The sequence below is a fragment of the Trachymyrmex cornetzi genome, unplaced genomic scaffold (genome assembly GCF_001594075.2).
Source record: "Trachymyrmex cornetzi isolate Tcor2-1 unplaced genomic scaffold, Tcor1.1 scaffold1012, whole genome shotgun sequence".
Classification (NCBI taxonomy): Eukaryota; Metazoa; Arthropoda; class Insecta; order Hymenoptera; family Formicidae; genus Trachymyrmex; species Trachymyrmex cornetzi.
Genome location: NW_017295557.1, coordinates 95,253 through 117,804, shown reverse-complemented (window position 1 = coordinate 117,804; position 22,552 = coordinate 95,253). Strand labels below are relative to the sequence as shown.

At 34.1% G+C, this 22,552-nt stretch overlaps 1 protein-coding gene across 3 annotated transcripts in view; it reads left to right on the top strand.

The window, feature by feature from the left end:
- Positions 1 to 11,249, top strand: part of 14-3-3zeta (tyrosine 3-monooxygenase/tryptophan 5-monooxygenase activation protein zeta) — a 75,942-nt gene extending 64,693 nt beyond the window's left edge. For 2 of the 3 annotated variants that reach the window (XM_018502473.1, XM_018502482.1), the window contains exons 3-5: positions 6,299 to 6,422; positions 7,956 to 8,119; positions 9,866 to 11,249. In XM_018502473.1, the coding sequence (XP_018357975.1) occupies positions 6,299 to 6,422; positions 7,956 to 8,119; positions 9,866 to 10,021 (444 nt within the window). In that variant the 3' untranslated portion in view covers positions 10,022 to 11,249. Of the gene's footprint in view, positions 1 to 6,298; positions 6,423 to 7,955; positions 8,120 to 8,889; positions 9,054 to 9,865 lie in introns of all 3 variants that reach the window. The other variant, XM_018502491.1, reaches the window with a different exon arrangement.
- Positions 11,250 to 22,552: the final 11,303 nt, after the last annotated feature.

The following is a 22,552-nucleotide window of genomic DNA, read 5'->3' as shown; positions in this document are numbered from 1 at the left end:
ATATATATATATATATATATTTAATTGGGAAATGGATGTATTTAAAGCAAATATAATATGTTGGACTTAAATACATTCTTCATCGAAAGAAATATATATAAAGACGATCACACACACACAATCAATTTAATCAAATGAACAATTTTTTTTTAATGCAGGCATTAACTTGATCCAAAACATCTAACTACAGTGCCGTGTATTCGTTAGCGATTCTGCGTTGTCGTTTAGTGAGACGATAACGGTACACTAGGAAATGTAACTACGAAAATACCCGCTTTATGCACTGTGAAGTCATTAGCATAGCAGCATGTTGCGTCGAAAGCATTGACGCAAATTTCCAGTCCTGTTAGACTTTTCTCTTGGAGTGTTAATTAATTCTAAGTAACAACATAAAATCCGACTTGTACGAAGCAATTATAGAAAATGTTTCCAACTCTCTTTTGTTAATTTATTTACAAACAATAACCGTTGTTATATTTTTCATTCGCTAAAATATTGCGTCGTAATTTGTAGATTGAAATTTTCTAGAATTTTCTGGCGTTAAATTAATACGAAATCATATATAAAATATTCAACCTTTCTATTTTGTTCGTAAAAAATGTTTACAAAAATGAACAATATAGTCTTTATTTTTCATTATTTTTAAAAATTAAACCTAAAATTAAATTTCCGTTTGAATGAATTTTGCTAGAGTTAATTGGAAAGAAGTTTTTTGTTACCTATTTTAATTCTTCGCGTTAAACGATGACGCGATTAAGACAATTTTCACTAATTGCGAGATGATAAAGAAATTAATTCGGTAGCGAATAGGCATCCTCATATAATAAAGTGTCAACGCCGAGAAACGAGGTGAATTGTACCCGCAGTACTTCGCTGCCTCGAGCGTTGAAACTCGTTTGCGAGCAATAGCCGTTTCTCTTCCGCGCCCGGATCGTCTTACAGATTCTTAGTTGACAATCTTCCGCACACGCTTCCTTGTTCGGAATCTCTGGAGGATGGAGACTATTCTCCGGATTGAATTTCACATGAGTCAATTATGAGTTTCTACTAACGATTTTTATTTCTATATTTTTCCGTAAAAGCGGCGAAGGCTCTTGCTTGTTTTTTTGTTTTTTATAACATAATCCACGTTATTGTTACGTAATTTTGAACGTTGAAATAATTCAGGGTTGCCACAAAATTAGAAATAATAAAAATGTCAGGGAAATTGAAATTATGAAAATATTAAAGAAATCAGGGAAAAGTCAAGGAATTTTGCAAAATTTTTTGGGGAATAAAAAAATGACTTTAAAGCCTTGGTTTTAATTGTTCGGACATCACACTTATGCAGTTAAAATACTGTCAATTTAACGATTAAATGCAAGCAGCGTCAACATTAATATTGATTTATGTTACTATATTAAATTGCTTTCTCAATAAAATATAACGATTTCGTAATCAGGATGAAAAATTTTTTTAATTCCAATATATTGTTGAAAGTTAAAGAAAATAATGAAATTTTGTCTGGAATTCAAGAAAAAGTTAAGGAATTTTAGGATGAGGAATTTATAACAACTCTGGAATTATGTCTTTTATTTAATTAGTCGCGAGTTAATTGTGAATGATACATAAAAAATCTCTACAATGTTAGATCGGGATATAGAAAATAGCCTTTTATTATTTTCTTTAATTAAATTTTAATTTTCAGTTATAAATCGCTGCTCCTGTTGGATAATTATTTAAAAATTGTTTTTGAATCCTTTAATATTTTAATTCCCCAAGTTTCAATCTGTTCCTTGAGACACTTTTTATTCGTATAGAGACTCACGATGAGATATTAAAACGTGACCTTTCGAACTTTATCGCTCGGACGCTCTCGAAACTCGTTAAACTCGGGGAATTATAATCTACTCGATGCTTTTTGCGACACGCGCCTCGGGATTACATTCGATCTCCGTTCTCGTTACGTGGGTGATATTTTCCAGTATCCGGAAATAAGCGGAAACGGAAGAGGAAGCGGGCACGCCTGTTCAGACGAACGTACCTCGAGCCACCGGAAATGGTATGTTCCGCCACGTAATAGAGGCCCTTTCTTCAAAAGAATTAAATTCGCTCGAGGCTATTTTCTTTATGGGAAGAAAAAAAGTACCAGCGGTCTTATTTCGATGTTTGAATAACGTGATGACACTTAATAGAATAACGCATTTGTTTCTCATCGCGCAATTTGCACCGTTATGAATCTCATAAATGTTTTTAAATTCTTTATCAAAAGAAATAATTTGTGATTTAAATATAAATTAGAAAAAGACATTCGTCTTTTTGTTTGCAATAGCATGAATATTATGAATATTTGGATGTTTGAAACGAAGTAAATGTTTCCATTTGCGACATCGCTTCCTTTGGATTATTTAAATCAAGGAACTATATATAAATTTAGATTACATAAATCAAGAGACATTTTCTAAATATCAATACAAAGTTAAAAAGGCTATAAACCAACACATAAAAAATATTAAGTTAATATAATAAAACGTGTGTATATTTAATATAGTTAAACAAACGGGATGTTTAAAATTAACAAAATCTTCTTTAATTGCTACAAAAAATCGAGTGATCAAATACATATAAAAAATAATAATAAGAAAGTTTTCGCATAAAACATAATATCGTTAAAATGCCTAACGTATAACTTAAACGGCATAATTAGATTGAAATGTCGTAATTAGATTGAAAAAATTAGAAATGTCAATATAGTCAAAATGTATATCCTAAATATTTTTTAATTAAAAAGGTTTTTTAATTAAAAAAAGATATTTAGATATATGTTCTAAATATCTTTTTAATTAAAAATATCTTTTTCAATTAAAAAGATATTGAAAACATATATATATATATATATATATATACATTTTTTGACTGTATCGACATTTCTAATTTTTTCAATCTATAATTAAGACATTCGAGCTATATATTAGTCGTTTCGCCATCATGTTTTACGCGAAATTTTTGATTATTATTTTTATTAAAAATAGTATTTTTTACACGGAAAAAAAATTTACTTGTTTCAAGTAAACACATTTTCTTGAACTGTAATTGATTGAAAGAATTAATTACTTGCCACAATAAATTTGTTTTTTGTTCCAATAAAATATTATCCTGAAGCAAATAATTTATCAATGAAGAAAATATTTTATTATAATAAAAACACAATTACTTGTCAATAGAAAATTGTTTTATTAAATCTAATAAATGTCTAATGACATTTTCAGATTCAAGTAATCTTGAATCTAATTGTTAATAAGAGAACATTTTTCTTAAATTTATGACATGAGTGTTAGAAATCGTTATCTTGAATCTAATTGTTAATAAGAGAACATTTTTCTTAAATTTATGACATGAGTGTTAGAAATTGTACTATTTGAGAAAATTATTTTCTTGAATCAAATATTTTTTTCTTGAAACAAGTAAAATTTTTTTTCCGTGTAGTTTTCCGTTAATTTTGTGCGCAAAATTGTAAAGGTGGTCGCTCAAAGACAATCGCGCTAATTGCAACGAGGGTAGAATTACAAGGAAGGAAAGGGATTAGATTTGAGAAGACATGGTTGAAAGATGTACGTCAAACGATGAAACTGGAGCAAGACTCCAGCTGAAACGCAATCGCTGGGTGATCGGAGTCGTGTTCCTGTTCTCGCGCTCCTATACACGTCACCGTAATCGTAAGCGTGACACTATTGTATTGCACCTTGACGTAGCCGCCGGTTTTGCTGCGGTTTAATAAAACCGAGTTATTTCTAACTCGATGGACGTAGAGGAAAGAACGTATGAAAGTCAGTCGTCATCTTAAATAAATTGTCGCGAAGCACAACTGTTTTAGAAATATAAATCGGACAGCGGGCGATAAATGAAAGGAGAGGAAAAAATAATACAGAAAATATATTGAAAGCAAATAATTTGATTCAATAATTTCGGAAATTGTACATGGAGAATACATATCTACTGTTAAATTAATAATGTCAAATTATACCCAATTGAGTTGTTTTAATCATTTCTATAGGTCACTAGTCCCACTGAATATAACTAATTTAACTAACACAATGGAGTGCAATTCAATCAAAAAAGTTTATTAAATTTGGTTTATTATTATTTACTAAAAGCAATATGAGCGTTGTTTACTTGGAAACTAATCACAGAAATGAATTGATTTACCTTTTGATACATATGAAAGTTATAGATCACAAAGTGTTGTTTAACTCAGGGGATTACTATTGCTCCTTTGATATCTAACAGTGTAAAACGATCGATAAAACTACACAGAAAAAACAATTTTGCTGAATCTAAAAATTTAGCTAGATATGGATTTGAGAATTTTAGACTATCAAAAAAATTATGTCGGACGTTCAAACTGATTTCTAGAACGTTAAAATTTTTTGCAATATTGCTCGAGTTTCCTACGTAATTGATCTAACAAAATTATTTTTAGATCTATATTTACATATTTCAGCGAAATCGTATAGAATTTCAGATGGAAATCGATGTTGCTTCACGAAATGAGATTTCACGGTGCGGCTCTTCATTTAGTTTTCAAAGAAGGACATTTCGATAATTTACAGCGGTGACTTTGCCTCGTAAGTCATCGGGGAAAACACTGCTTGATTAAAATTAATAAACGCGGAGGAATAAATGAGAGAACTTCGGTAATGACTCAAACCGGTCTCTCTCGTTGGCGAAGCTCGATCCGCGAAAGAGAGACGGTGAAACTCGACGGTGATGACGTACAACACGGCTATCTTTCTTTTCTTTCATCTACATTCATTACGACGCGGGTCGCGCGCTCACGTGATTATGCGACGTAATTTATGACGGCGCGTTCGCGCATCGAAATGCGACGATTTGTGCGACGACGCGCTTTTCGAGAGTCGTCTCGCACGACGATAAGATAACCGGAGCTGTTAAATTAGAATCTTGGGATCCGAGCGTGTTCATTTACCTCTCAAAGCTTCGCAACAGCGAAAACGGAATCTATTTCGGAAATTGTATTTACGATGCAATCTTTACTTACCAGAGTTGCTATGAAACTGGAAATCGGGGAAATCAGGGAAATATCAGGGAAATTGAAAACGGTCAGAGAAATCAGGAAAAAGTTAGGGACTTCTTTTTGCAAAATTTCCTGGAAAATAAAAATTCTTGGCTTTAAAGAAGTTCAATATTCGTACATCACACTTATGCAGTTTTGGAATACTATTAATTTAACAATTAAATTAGCAAGTAGTGTCAGCAGCATTAATAGTAAAATTTACATTGCTATGTTTAAATTGCTTTCTCAACAAAATATTTGACGATTTTCAAATCAGGACGAAAATACAAAAAATTTCAAAATATTATTGGAAGCAGCAGGGAAAGTTACGACATTTTGACAAGGAAAAGTTAAGAATTTTAGGATAAGGAATTTGTGTGACAACCTTGAATCTCTGTATATATGCGGTATTGTATTGTTTTCGCTTTTGGATCAAAAGTTATCAAGTTGTGACGTAACCGTAATCGAGGCGAATTTTATTTATCTTCTTTCGCCAACTCGATCGCTGCGATCGATACTTTATGTTTGCGTTAAGGCGCAATAAATATCCTCGCGCTATTTGCACGCGGGTTTTGCGCATGCAAAGTTGGTCGGCCAACATTGCTCTTACGTCATTAGTAGCACGGTTGGGATGAATGTGCGTAGCGTGAAACGACTCGTCATTGACCGGCGCATTGCGCATCAATTCCACGTTGTTGTCCACATTAATTTGATCACATGATCAAAGTTTGTAGACATGCTTTATTGCCCGATGACAATTAATAACCGATTTATTAGTTCAAATTAATGTGCCAACATATCATTGTGTAATTCATTTCCGAAAATATTTTCAGCATTATATATGTGTATGTGTGTGTCGTGTATTATTATTGTATGTATATTTAATGCACATACAATATAATTTTTTATGTATATAATATACACATAAAATATATATTATAATTATATCCATTATTTTGATTGTTGTCACAAAAGTGAAAATTGAAGAAATCAGAAAATTGTCGAAGAAATTGAAAGCGGTCAGAATAAAGAGAATCGTTTGATTAAAACAAGCAAGATACACGAGATTTCTCCATTTTGGAAGTACACAGTTTCCTTCGTCCCAAATTTTTATGTGTAATTAATTGTACATGAAGCACAGGATATTAAACGTTCAAACTCATTTTTCTTTTACATCAATTTTGTTTATCTTATTTTAATCTCAGTGCTGCGTTTATTCATTCATTTGTATTTGCTTCTTTGCAGGGACTCTTGGATAAGTTCCTGATCTCCAAGGCTAGCAATGCCGAGAGTAAAGTATTCTACCTCAAGATGAAGGGTGACTACTACAGGTATCTCGCAGAAGTCGCCACCGGTGAAACCAGAAATAGTACGTATCGATCCCTTGCGTTATCTCGTGTACTTGATCCGGGGCGAATCCCTCAAAGCGAGAGGCGATTCGAAGTGCGAGATTATAAGCTCTTTACATTTGATAATACATGTCGACATGAATATCGTTTTATCTTTGTTACTTATGGGTTGCCAAGAAAAATAGAATGACGTTTGTGTTGACGTTTGTGTAACCAAATGAAAAGTATCTAACCTATCTATCTTTGGTAGCAATGCAATCGTAACTTCTCATTCAATATCGAATGTATCGGCGTGACTGGCGTAAAGCACAAAATTATTTTTGCCGCATTGAATACATACAAAATTACTGAAAGTTCCTCGCAAAATCGTCACCTCGCTTTGACCGCCTCCTTAAAGTGGTCGATGTAACTGCATCTGATTGTGCAAGTGTACGAGATGAACCTTTCTCAAACCGACCAATTGTGGCACTCACATTACGACGCAGCTGCATCGACAGATGTTTCGTTTTGACTTATGGGCGGATCCCTGGACTTTTGCATCGGAAGCAGAGTCAGTTGCAGTCGCAGTCGTTCACGGGTGAAAGTCGGTTGCAACGTTGTCGAGTGAAACTTTAGTCGCACACATTTCAGTCGCGAAGTTCTGCAAAGAATACTGATTACAAAGATAATTATTGACCATTAAACATTTTTTGTATGTAATTATTTAATGCTATATAATACATATTGGATATTGAAGATTAATTAGAAGATTTGTTTCTTAAATTAATCGAATGTATTTATTGGAATTTATATTGCTCTTTATTGTATTATTTGGAACATTGTAAAGAAGTTTTGTGAGAGTTATAAAACGCGAAATTTATATAAAGTCCAGGGAATTGCAAATATTTATGTTTATTCTCTAAATTTTTTGAAATGGAATCTCATACTAAGTAGTGAAAAATTGAACCAGTTAGAAACCGAGTGACTCAATTTTCATTCTTTAAGAGTGAGATTTTCACTTTAAAGCTTTTAGAAAGTACTTTAATTAGAATTAGAAAATACAACGAATAAATTGGAAGCGAATGCAAGCATGATATTTGCACCAGATATAATAAAAATGCTCTTAAGTGTTGCTGACCAGGTGACTTTTATTCCAAGTCGCATTTACAGAGACTTTTACTCAGTTTAAATGCAAGATAATTATTAAACATGTATGTAAAATTAAATTCGAGAAAAATATTAATGTCTATCTTTTTTCTTTGAAGAAGTATATAAATTGCCTAAAAGCAAGCACATAAGAGCAATCGAGCTGCTTAGAACATAAATAGAATAAATCGATAAAAGATTAGTTCTAATAATTTCTAAGAAAATCTAATTCTAGAAAAAAGTACAAATTAATGGTAATATAACAGTGTAATCCTTTCATGACGCATCTCGAAACGCGATAAATCCATGTTACGTACCTCTAGTTCTAAGTAGCTCTCAAACTGATTTGATACGGTGTACTCGAAGCGTGTTAGTTCACGCAAAACAAGACAGACAGACAGACATTTGATGATCCATGTGATATCCAGCCGTGGTAGACGACAGCCAGAAGGCATACCAGGATGCCTTCGAAATCAGCAAGTCAAAGATGCAGCCTACCCACCCGATCAGGCTAGGTCTCGCCCTTAACTTTTCTGTCTTCTATTACGAGATTCTCAACTCACCAGACAAGGCCTGTCAACTGGCCAAACAGGTACACGATCAGAGGACTAATTGTTATTTTTTTTTTTAGCGATTCCTATGGAAAGAGAGCTCGGTGACGGTGATGGTGGTGATGGTACACAGTTGTGACAAAAGTTATTTTACACGATTCGTTCTGTCAACTTGTTCACTTCCGTCCTACAAAGTTCGGTTAGGTTAATTTAATATTTATGATGGCAATACGATTATTTTTATAATTTTCAACAACTGCTTATACAAAAAATTTACCGATAACAGAACAATTATCAGATTATGTAATATCGAGACGGTTTCAGTAACTAAGTGCTATTTCAGTAACTATAAATGGACAGCTATTGACTAATTTGCTTAGACACATTTGCTATAAATACCACGCATAAAATGCCTAATATGCAGAAAAAAGCACTTACACACATATAAATTTGTAATAACGTCGTTAGCGTATTACTCGCTTGACTCATACACGATGACTCAGGACGAAGATGCACGTCCCAGCAGGGTCATGTCGTAGAAGATCGGTGACGATTTATGGACACGGCTCGTTCAAGGCCAACGGAATTCCAAGTGAAACGACACGCGCCGATCTTTGTAGGACAGACACGAGACGAATCGTTGAAATTCACTAGCGTTTTCCCTCCTTTTATTCAGCTTTCGTTCGTCTTTCCTCGCGTTCTTCTCCCGCCACATCTCCCCAACGACAACAATTTATTACTGCGATAGTCACGGCGTAAAAATGAGGTCGTGGAAGGTGTAATCTGAATAGAGGCTGATTTGCATTTGCAGCGGTAGTCGAGGATTCGCAGAAGGCGTATCAGGAGGCGTTTGACATTGCGAAGGCAAAAATGCAACCCACGCATCCGATCAGGCTCGGCCTTGCCCTCAACTTCTCCGTTTTTTATTACGAAATTATCAATTCCCCGGCTAGAGCCTGTCATTTAGCCAAGCAGGTTAGAGGGAGGATTGTGGAAGGCTTGCTTTTGGCGTTACTGCGTGTGATATTTTTCTCTATATAAAGCCTCTGTTATGTGCATTAACTTGTTCGCCGTCGAACTGAGTACGTGATAAGACTGCTGATAAGAAACACGGACGATAATTAACGCTATGTGTTCTGATTAAAGCACTCCTAAAATCTCTACTTTTTTTCGTGGTTTAAGCAATAAGAAAAGAATAAGACGTTATTTTATTTCTTCATTGAATTGAATAATTAAATAGATAAATAATTGTTTTTACTTTTTGTATGTATATTTAAATCGCAGGAATCAGCAGTCTTACAATGAAGTCAGCCATAGTTCTTGCCGTGTGCATTTATCCTATTTATTCTCTAATGATCAAATTCTAATTTGATTTAATTCTAACATTAACTGTTATGTGAATGTTGTGTCGTTTAATCCCTTTTTAAATTTTTACTACATAATTAATAAAGCGAAAGATCTCACTGGTACCACACTAACCATCCCGCATCATGTTCTCTATTTATATTAATTATATTAATTAATAGTTTAACTTGTGTAATTATGGATATTTACAGAATTGATATAATTGTTCCTATACACAGAATTTTATTTTTATATTTAAAAAATATATATTTTTTGGAATGCTCTAATGATTGTTTTGGAAATTATTTTTATTATTAAAAAATGTTGAGATTTCTATAGTATATGTTAAAGTGATAATAAAGAGATTTTTGTAGTATAGATTAAAATAATAACAAAAAAAGAGGTTGAAAGAAAAGTATCTGACACATTTATTACTTTTACAGGCGTTCGACGACGCGATCGCGGAGCTGGACACACTTAATGAAGACAGCTACAAAGATTCCACATTGATCATGCAGCTGCTGCGCGACAACCTCACTCTGTGGACCAGTGACACGCAGGGCGACGGGGACGAGCCACAGGAGGGCGGCGACAACTAACCTTCCTACGCTTAAGTCCTTTCTAAACCTAATAAGAACATCCTATTCTCTATCGTCCCCCCGTCCCCCTGAAGTGCTCACCCGTATGTCCATCCACCCGGATCCATCCATCCATATCCACCTGACCTCTCGTCCCTCGCGTACCTCGTTTCCTTCTTTCCTTCCTTCCTTCCAATCGCAGGCCTCCCTTTTCCTTAAATCTCTCCTTTTCAAAAAAACTGATCCTTCTCTCTTTCTCTCTCTTTTTCTCTCTTTCTCTCTCTTTATCCTGACATGACCGTACACTGCTACCGATGCCACCGCCATAGCTGCTATGTCCGGTTCGAAAAATTCGAACATTGAGAGCCGAATTATTCACCCATGCTCGATCGTGCCTATTCGCGGATGATGGCAAAGGAAGGGGATCTTAAAGATCTTTCTTTCTTAAAGATCGAACTTAAACACAAATTGTAAACTCGATCGATACCCAGAGTAGTCAGGCAAGAACGTTGATGAAATGTGTATCGGGTCAAGATAACGCACGATAAAAATCATTATCAGCGAAGAAAAACGATCAAGCAGCGCATGGATTACTCGGCCTCTCGCGTACGAAATTTTTTAGACAAAAAGAAATCCGTTTATTGTTCCGTTTGTATGGAGGAACAGGAAGGAGCGAATTATGGATGAACAGAGGAAAGGACAGGAGGAGACACATTTACATCTCCCCCGCATACCCTGTCTCGTCGACGCGAAAATCGTCACGCGAGCGCAGTCAACGCGTGCGCGCGTGCACCTCATTGTCGATTACGCACATAGCAGAAAAAAGAAAGCAAACGCTAGATCATTTAACTTTTGCGAATAGAAAACGAGAGAATGATGTACTGTTAAATAGTAAATCATACACATCGGTACGAGACATGGAATGCAGAGGACCGACCGACTCACTGTCGTTACTCCCAAAATCTACTCGCTGCTTACCATTTCAAAAGAAAAAAAAACATAAAAGAACATAAAGTCAGAATGAAAAAAAACACAAGCCAAAAGTAACAGCACGGAGGTACGAGAAGAAGCGAAGAGAACGAGAAAATGAAAAAAGCACGCATGAATCTACTACATTATATCCAGTTGTCATTTAAATTAAATTTCACATTGTCTAGCAAGTAACGAATATTATTATACGAAGGGAAGAACGCAGGAGGAGAAAGGAGAGTAAAAACAAATACATTAAGTTATTAAGTTCCAAAACGAACATCAGTGGTCACTTGATTTTTCACACTTTATCTTTTTTTACTTTTTTTCTCCTCTCTCCAACATACCACCGTGATTATGCACACAGTCTGCAATTCGATATATCTCTTCCCACACGGACTCTCCTCCCTTTTCCTTTCGCCACGACCGAAATCTCGCGATTTTACCAAAAACCCAAAGTCGCGATTCGACAATCTAGGATTAATTTCTTTAAATTTTTCTTACCACATTTCAATCTTATCTGTAATTTACACGCGGAGAAAAAAGATTGATGAATCGATCAGGGTTGTCGGTAATGTACCGTTATTCTCATTATCACAGTTGTGTTGAAACGCAAAGAAAAGGAGGAGACGTTCCTCGCAGTCATTCTGCTCGTCGTCGCGATCGTTCGCACATATTCCTTCAAGTTCAGTTTTGTGTGATCGCGGAATGCGGAAGGAGGACGGGGATCTAATCAAGAGCCGCTCAGTTTCCATTGTCGAGCGCAGAGATTACACACGTGCGACACGTTATTAAGAGATAGTATATCCTGGCGTCTGGACCTTCGACTTCCTCTCGCTCTTTCTATTCGACCGCTCCTCGTCTCTCTCTCTTTCTCTATTATATTATACGCAATTATATTATATATATATATATATCACTTATTCTTAGCAAACTCGTAACGCGGTCGAGAAGAATGGAGAGAGAAACAATCATAACAAGTACGAATATTATAGGTATATAGTCACGTATCATGATGCAAGTCTACTTGCATCATGGTCACGTATTTACTTTTGTCTTGCGATGTTCATTTCTGAGGGTTTGCGAAAAAAAACTTACATGTTGCGAATTATAATAATTGCTTTTTGAAGACAGCGTCATTGTAGAGTACCAAAGTCCAGCTCTCTCGAGGAAGATGAGGCTCGCGTAAACGCTTGGCCTCTCGATCGAGTACACATCGAAGAAAGTCGCGGAAAAAATTGCATACATGTTTGTATATGCAATTACTGATTAGGATAAGACCGAGGCGATGTGTCGAATAATAAATTATGCGATGTATTCTCAAATTAAATGTATATTGACAACTTATATACGGACGATGTAAGACTTCGTTCGACGTGTACCACGTACATCACATGTTTGAAACGCGATGTAAGTATTTCGATCATTGTTAACAGAAAGATATTCTACATTAAAAGGAAATTGCAAGATTTTAATGGGAGGTCAAAGACTATCCAAATCACGCTCTCCGCTCGCGTTCGCCATCCGACGCGAAGAAAAAAAAAAGAAGAGACGTGAAACGAGATGCTGAATGCATCTTCGTGCACTTCTCGTATATATATGTATAATTAAGTATATGTATATACGCGCGCGTACTGGCAGTTATATATATTCATACATACACACATACACACAGTTAATATCATGCATATGTAATATCGCTATGGGAGACAGCTAGTTTCAGCATGTTAGTCGCTAATTACACGTGAATGGGTAAACGTTTTCCTGTTATCGCGTTGATATTTCTCGATGTATAATCAATGTCTTTGTCGCAACAAGATTATGTCCGTAATCGCCGGGAAAGGTCCGCCACGCTAGAACACCGTTCGGTTGCTAGGAAGGAAGAGAGAAAAAGAAAAGAAACGAGAGTGAGACGGACGCGAAGTCGAAGAGACGATGAGCAGTGACAGCATCCGAAATTCGGCGACTCTTTTTATTTCATCCTCCTCCTTCCGTCGAGCAGAAGCGAGAATAAAGCTTCGTATTATAATGTATCCTCAATTTTGCTTCTATCGCAATGGATGCAGAGCGTGGAAATCGAGCTTATATTCTGGCAGAAGTATCTTGTGACTTGCGTTACAGACAAGTTCTTTTAACGTCAAGGCAAGGTAACGTGAAGATATGATATAGACGACAAGAAATTAGTTAAAACGTGGAGTATTTCAATATTTATACGCCTCGCCATTTATTAAAGACGAAATACAATTAATGGAGACTTTTATGCTTGTTTTTTGTCGTCTAAATTTTAGTCTTGCAGTTCGTTCTGCTTGAAAAGACTCGAGATCGGAGAGTTAAACGGTGAAGGCTACAGACAGGTATCGTCTCCCCGACCCTATCTCTCTTCCGGAAAGTCCTCGAATGTTCAACGAGGGCTGGCTGGGTGAGACTCGGCGTGTGTATGTGCGTGCGTGTGTAATCAGTAATAGCAAGATGCGAAAGCCATCATGATGCATCAGAGGGTAGTGTTGACTTGGATCTTGCGCAGTGGGCCCTTGAATGCAACAACCTTCTCTTTTCATTTCCTCTCGCGAGTCCTCTTTCTCCTTCAAGTACAATGTTCCTCTTTTCGCTCCTTTCTCTTGAATCTACTCTTCAGGGATGTTTTCTCCAATTTAACTTAATCCTTATCCCAGTCGCCCATCCTCTATTCAACAAATCGAACATTAACATCTTGTGTTCTTTTCATTTTCTGAATATTATGAATTTTCCAAAATAAACGTTATGTTTTTTTAATAATTCTGGCAGTGACTTTACTCGGTTAGGAGAGACATCATCGACATCATTATCAACATCAATATTATCATCATCATCATCATCATCATCATCATCATCATCATCATCATCATCATCATCATCATCAGCGGCTTCTTGGTACAATTTCTTCAATCCCCTTTGCCAGGTCTCCTCCTTTTTTTGTTAATCGATCATCTTGAATTAAAAGTACTACTTATTTTTTTGAGAGCAAATAGTGCATATGTTGGCGATCGCGAGAGGAGCAACGACGGCACGTCCCTTCATTCCACTACGAGTTTGATCATCTGAATTGACACGATTTGTCCTTCATATCTTGCTCTCACCCTTTTCTTCATCCGGAAAGTCATAGCTATCCATCCAGCCACTTATTACCCACTCACGCGAAAATCATTACCCTTCAATCATCCAGTTCTCCACCTTTTCTTCCCTTTTCTCCCTTTTACCCTTTTTCTCCTCATCCCAAATTACGTTGTTCTATTTGTATTTATCATCAATTCATCGTAATTGTAAATTATAATTATAAACGTTTACACGAAATAATAAATTCTGATAAAATGTCTGAGAAAAAAAAACCATAACCCACGGTTGTCTTGCTTTGTGACGACGATTGTCATCGTGCATGAGGAGACGTTTACACACGCTCGATGATGTTTTACGATCCCGAGACAAAAGTCCAGATTATATAACATGCGGATTTCATCGCGAATCGTTTCAACGGATTCCTGCAATGTCGCTTATCAACACTGATGTCTCATTGGATTGGAACGACTGCCTTCTTTCGATATCCACGATTCGTTACACTTTGAAGCGAATTATTTTATGGTTTTTTTTTTTTTAATATCATCTGTGAAACGCCAAATAATCTGAGTAAATGGTTTTTTTTTTAATATCATCTGTGAAACGCTAAATAATCTAAGTAAATGCTTGAAACGTGTAACATTTTGATAATATCGTATAAAAGATGATTGCTCATCAAGTTTTGTATGTACAAATGCTAAGCGTCACGAGTGCATTAATTGTGCTTATTGCATACATTTCTTAGAAGCACTTATTTTAATCTTATCTATCTTATATATCTGCAAGTTTATTTCGATTCTACAATATGATAATTATATTTTATATAATTTTTATCCTATCGCTCTTATTTTATTTTTCAATCATTCAGGCTGTGTTCCAGAATTTACTGCAAGCGCTGAAAATCTACAGTTTACGTTACGTATATTATACAATATACATTTTCAGTACTGGCAGTGAATTTTGGCAGTCTTAATAGACAGACGATTCTCGTTTCTTTCGCGGCAGCTCGGGCAATGACAAAAATTGTAGTGCTGCATCGCTACTAAAAAAAAGAGAGAGAAAGAGAGAAGAAGGAAATAGAGTGTTAGGAGAGAAATTCGAGAATAAGAATAATGTTTTGACATAGTTGAAGTCTAGCAATATCAAGAAATCGAGAGCATGCAAGAGCAGAGACTTTTTCATGTACTTAAGACGCAAAGGGATATTTATTATGATTGCTGTTATGGATATTATTGTGCTAGATGTGTATCCCTCGCTCTTTCACACACCCTTCGCCCTGCCCTACTCTTGCCTCCTTTCCTCTGCCCTTCATTTTTCTTGTCGATGGTATATCTACACATGTACTTGTATACACGACTTACGCATTATGTATACATACATATATTATATATACATATGCATACACCAGAGAGGACACGATAAAAAAAAAGAAATATAACGCGAGATACATATATGTATATGTACGCGTGCCTTTTCCGACAAAAAAGGCCTACAATTAATCATGCTAAATTTTTTGCACAATTTATACGTGTAGCCGATACGAAGTACGGTTTTTTGCTAACGAGAGTAGCGAATTTCCACTTAATGCGCGAGTGATAAGACGCGAAGTGGTCCGCGCGGTGGTGTGTAGGAGTAAATTCGCAGGAAAAGAAAAAGGAAATAAGGAGAAAAATTTCAAATCATACGCGCGGGTGCGAGGGTCGTTCTTTAGCGACTTGTTCGCTTGCAGAATCGCAGCCACTTGTCGCAAGACTAGATAGAGAGACGTGTAGAGCCAGAATCTCAACCCGTAGGTGTCGCTCTTCGACAACGCCGCCCGTACAGCACAGATCATTCCAGCAACATTGCATTCAGTAAGCAAGACATTTTGGAACATTTCAATGATATTGCAGCAACGTAGCTGTAATGTTATCGAAATGTTCCAAAATGTTTCATTGCTGCAATGTTACTGAAATGTTGCAACAATTACTGCAAGTTTCTGCGTTGTATGGATGGGAGTCGAACGGACGACCAAGAATTGAAATTCGGAGGAAAGCTCAAATCATCTCCGAGAAAAAGAGAGAAAGAGAAAAAGAAAGAGAGAGAGAGAGAGAGACCTCTCGTCCAGGACGGGGTTGAGAGTCTCCGCGTTAGGTGTAGAATACCATTTTCGTGCGGTAGACGAGTAGACATTCCCAGGGACACCGGGGCGGCAAAATCCGAAGGAAATGCTACTTCTGCAGTCTCCGATCATACGACTTTGCGTTAACCAAATCTGAATTGAAGATTTTTATTCGAATTAGAGAAACGTTTATGATTTATACGAGAAGTTGAAAATTACTAATTTTTATTCGCATGGATTTGCGAAAGCTTACACGGAAAGAACGGTAGATAGCAAAGATACTTTTTGCTGAAGTATCTAAAAAGTATCTAAAAAATAATTTTGTTGGATGCTATTAAAATAATTACACAAGACGTTCAGAAGATTGCTAGAATGTCAAAACTTTTTGCAGCATTACTCATCTTGAGCTTCCTACGTAATTAGTTTGTTATTCAACAAAATTATTTTTAAATCTAGTAATTTTAGATGTATCAGCAAAGTCGTACTCTCCGTGTCTGTGTATGTCTTCATTTTATTCTATTCGACTTTTAATGTAGGCAGCACAAAGTCTCATTTGGATATAAGATTCTTATGTTCGTTTTTTTTCAATGCAAATTGATTTTAATTTCGATTTAACTTACTTTTTATCTTTTTCTAGTTCTAAGAATTAGAAAAGGATAAAAAGTAAAAAAAAGTAAGTTTAAACCGAGATTACAGTTAATTGACAGAAATTCTACATTGATAGAAATGGATATTAAGGATGTATTAAAGATCTTTACGAGAAAAGGCAAATTTGATCGTTTCAATTTTAGACTTTGTGTTGCTATATTACATCTTTATAAATTTATTTACAAAAATATGGGTATCAAATAGTTTTTCTTGCATCGCATTGCCATGGCGCTTCGATTTATTGCGTCAGATTCACGTTTGATGCAATATTGCATCAATTCGCTTTTGGTTTTCGTCGACGGAACGCCGAGAAGGAAAATCCTTTCCTGTAACGGCTTTCAAATTAAGACTTTTAATTCTTTTTAAATAATTTGTCAATGAAACAATCCTTTTCTTTTCTCCACGACATTGACTTGTATGCGGCCTTCGGTTTTGTCGCCGCGCGAACCTCGCTAGAATGAAGGTTTTCCTCGGTTTTGCTCTTCTACGATTGTAACCTGTTTTTAGCTGTTGTCCTAAAAAATCCTCGCCCCTCACCTACTTCCCCGCCCCTCCCTCATTCGATATAGATCAATGCCGTTTCAATCGAATATAATACACGTTAAATGGATTAACAAAGAAACAAGACGACGCTGATACTTGGCGGGGTGGTGTTTGTAAATAAAAGCTGTAAAAGCGACGAAAACGGTGCAGTCATTTCACCCACATTAATCACTGCATCGAGAACGCGGATTTGGACCTTGTAACGAAATCCTTTCGCTTACTTTTGCATCGTTGATGCACACTAAAAACTACAAAATTGTTCCAATAAAATAAGTATCTTGATCGATAAAATATCCGATGCTTATGTTGTATTTTTATAGCAGAATATGTTGCTTTCTTACTTCAAAGGTAACGAATCGATTTTCGAGTTATTGCCATGAATGAGTTGAGTATTATTTTATTCAATTGAAAAATAATCTTGAACTTAATAAAAAAATTATTAAAATTATCATAATTAAAAAAAGTAATTTTTAAAAAATTATAACTCAGAGTGGTTTTTTAAGAATTATTTGTGAAATGACGAATATGACAAAAATAACATTTGACCGATATATTTGGTGAAAAATATATTCTTTTTACCAATAATAATTAATTCTTAATTTTCTATCAAGTTGAAAAAATTTTTCTCTTTTTCCGGGGGGTCTTAATGTTATTTTTTAAGTGAGAACGATACATTATCAATTTGGAATAATTTTTATAAGCTTGTGTCTTCGTATTAGATCATCTTTAAAGTGGATTTGCTATTAAAAATGGAATTATCCTGTGTCTTTTTAGTTTAAATTATTCTCTAAATTCTTTAGAGCGGAATCTCACTCTAAAAAATGAAAATTGAGTCAGTCTTGATAAAGAATGGTTCAATTTTCAACCTTTAAGAATGAGATTTTACTCTTTAGAGTGAGATTCACTATAAAAATTTTAGAGAGTACACACATATCGGAATTGTATTTCTGATATTGACTACTAGCTGTTGCTTTAATCCACAGATCATTTCGATATTTCGAAGATCACTGGCTAAAATTTGTCCAAAAATTAGTCATCATTAATCTTGAAAACACCGAGGCTGGATTTAACGAATCGCTTTCTCACGATATGATTCATTATTCTTTCTGTATAACGTAATCTGACGTGCAATTGTGACATGTAACGTGGTAATTCACGAGCAATCTAGTGGATTTTGCTGCGTTTGTGAGCACTTCAGGTACAATATCGTAGATCTTTGTACCCGCTCGACTTTGCTCAGTCACGTGTAAGTAAGTATTGCGAGACTGATTTCATGCATCGTACGACAAGTTTTTAAATGCAGGCTAAGATAGAGAATTTTTGTAAACACGAGAATTTTTCTATTCTATATTAAATCAATATACTTGAAAAATTTGTACTAATGAAAATTTTTATGAGAATTTTTAAGAATTTGAACATCTTTCAGAAATACTAAGAAAATATATAGCAGAATATAATCTTTTTTTAGAATCTTTTACATATATATGAATTTTCAAATATTCTAAGATTTTTTAATTTCTAATTCTATAATTTCTAAAAAAAATTCTTTAATTCTTTCGGATTTTATAAAATATTATCAAAAATTATAAAATAAAAAGTTTTTTTAATCTTAGAATATTTCAAAATTATTATACATATGAAAAATTCTAAGAAAAGATGTAGACTTTCTTAATATTTCTGAAAAATGTTCCAATTTGTATAAAAATTCTGAGAAAAATTTTCACCAAAGACTGCACACGAAATATTCTATATCAATCGTATAGAAGTCTATAAGGTTGATATTTCGTGTGTCGACAAAGCTTTTCAAATCTGCTGATTGACTGCAGGATAGAAAAATTCCGGAATTTCTAGAAATTCTCTATTTTGTAGCCAATCAATACGCTTAAAAAATTTCTTGTACGATAAACGAAATATATTAGCTATGAGCTTATATCACATTATGCATTGGAGATTGAGAATTGAGAAATGCGAATTGAAGAAGGCTTAATTAGAATTCAGCCAATAAGACTGAAAAGGATTAAAATTAAAATTATCTAACTGGTTGAATTCTAATCTCTAATTTGCAATTCTCAATCTCCGATGCGTAATGTGACAGGGGCTGCAGGTTGTTTCTCGTCAACGAGCGTCATACTTATCAGTTGGCAATCGTCTTCCCGACCTGGAAGCACCTGTAAAGCGCGCTCGCTATTTAAGCTGGTCCTTACGTTCCAGTCGCCACGTAGAAGTCGTCTCGTCGAAGTGGAACGTCGACGACGATCAACCGCGACAATAAGAAGCTATAAAAGTATTTCTTGTGCAGATTCGGCAAAGCAATCATAAAGTTGTTTGAGAAAGTTACGCTAATCTTAATAATAATATGAAACAAATGGTCTGTTTTCTATTCCTGCACTAGACTATTCTAGAACTCTCTTTCTCGCTTTAAACAATTATCAAACATATATCTAACTTTAAGTTCCAAAAGTGTACACTAGTTCAGCCACAGAAAACAGACCTAAAATACGCACAATGATAGTGAAAATGTAATTATTTTCGAAATTTGTACAGAGATTTGGACACAAATTTTAATTGCACGTTCGACTGAACACATTTGAATTGTTTAGAGTTTTATTTATTTTTAATTGTTATTTTAGTTTTTAAGTGTTTATTCATCTCCCAACTTATGAAAATGGACAATTATCAGGATTACTATCAGGTAAGTTTATATAATTTTTTTAATAAACAAAAGAAACCGAGAAACAAATGTATGTAATAGAAATTGATCAGTTTTATCATACGGTATCACCTGTTTTCATTTTCTCTTTTATTTTAATTGGTTTTCGTAATATTCAATCAAAATCGTAATCAAAATATGATTTATATTTTTCATTTTGATATCAATATCGATTACAATAATATCTATTTTGATTGAACGTATACGAAGATTTATCTCAGCCTTCATCTCTGCATTACTATATGAACAAATATATGGCTATCAGTAAATATCTGTTATCGCGTTAATGATTTCGTCTTAAAGGTTATTATTGCATACGTGAAATTTCTATGAAAACGTACTTCATATTACGAGAGAGAAAAATATTTGATATTTATGACTGTTGTATGGTAATTATGGGTAGGAATTCTATTTTTATAATTATTACTACTATAATGCTAATAATAATAATTGTATTTATATTTCTTATTATTGATAATTATTTTGTATGTTAATTACAAGAAATATAAATATAATATAATAATTATCCAAACAACACAAAGTCTAACATTGTGACATAAGATATCTTTAAATTGTCTTTTAAACGCAAAAAATGTTTTATGACTCGATTTTAGACACTTTCTGTTGTCTAGGTATATTTCTTGTAATTAGCATAGAAAATAATTATGATTCAGATAGCATGGAACATTTCAGCAGTTATAACCATATGCAATGTTGCTGCAATATTGTTAGAAACTTCCACATGTTACTTGTGTCATAATTATTTTCAGTCTGCAATGTTTTTTTGCATAAATATATTCGATATATAATTATATTAAACAAATATTTTTAATTGGCTCGTAGCCCTTCTCGACGTATTTCATTTAATTTTGTATTAGTTAGGCCATATTATATCAATTATATTTTTTAATATTATAATTATATTTTATGATATAGAATTAGAAACATAATTATTATTAAACAAAAGCGAATAATTCAATTTGGGCTCTTGAAATATTAAAACAAATTAAAAATAGAGTAAAAAAATGGGCCATTAAGAGCCTTAATATGCGGTAATTGGTGCGATTATCATATATACATATATTTCGATTATAATTTTCACTCATTTTCGAAATATTTCGAAACGCACTCGCAATAATTGATAACAATTCAATATTCATAACGTCAAAGAAATCGAGTGCAGCAAACAAGTTTCACAAATTATCATATCTGGAGTGTAACCGTCAGTTAGTTGATTAATTAAGTGTGAGCTACTGCACATCATAACTGCACAATAATATAAATTAAATAAATTAAAATTGACAAAACAGGTAAAATCAAGTTAAATTTCTTGTAAGAACATAACTTATCGTAAGTTGACTCTGCTTTTGACACTGCGAACGTTATGTTCTTACAAGAAATTTAACTTGATTTTATCTGTTTTGTCAATTTTAATTTATTTACACACTCCAGATATAGTAATCGGTGAGACTTGCTTGCTGCACTCGATTTCTTTGACGTTACGAACATTGAATTGTTATCAATTATTGCTATGATTGGAGACTGCTGAGGATGGCTTGAATATAGCCGAAACGTTTAGTTTTGTATATTATGTAATAGATACAATCGAAATATATATATATGTATATATGATAATCGCACCAATTACCGCGTATTAAGGCTCTTAATTGTCCGTTTTATAATTATTATTACTAATATTATATCAATAATACGAGTAAATATAAAATAAACCATAATTATTTTATCATGCAATTATAATCACAAATACCAAATACTTTTTTCTTAGTGTATACTTAAACATTTATGGATTCTTCATCCACTTGGCCATTCTACGATTTTCGATCGAAAACTCCTTAACAGATAAAATTCGAAATAAAATTTTTGCTCAAGAAACAGGAGAAATGAATTTTTCGCCGCTCATTTTCGAAATATTTCGAAACGCACTCGCAACCCAGACAGCACAGAATATATATTTATGATATTTATTAATATTCAATTTTTTAAATGTTGCATAAATATTACATACATATTTTATATAAAGCTTTATTTGAAATATTATTAAAATATAGACTAAATATTTCATGTAATATTTATGGTAAATACAAATAAATATTTCTAATAGATATTTTTTACTTGGATTATAATATCTCATTAAGTATTTTCATAGCATTTACTATAACATTTAAAATAAATATTTCACAATATTTATAATAAATGTTCATAATCTGTGCAATCCAAGACCACAAAAATATTTACAAAATATTTAAAATAAATCTTATAAATATTTATAAATATTTTGTAAATATTTTATAAATATTGTGTACTGTCTGGGAAGTCTTTTTCGGCGCACTTCAGTTTACTCCAGTATATTCGAATCTTCCGCGTCGCGCGTGATTCGTCCGAAATCAATTTAAGCGCCGTGGTGGGGGGAGGGTGACGAAATCGTTCGAGCGCGTGGAGGGGGGTGACGCGCGGCCAGCCAAAGGTCACC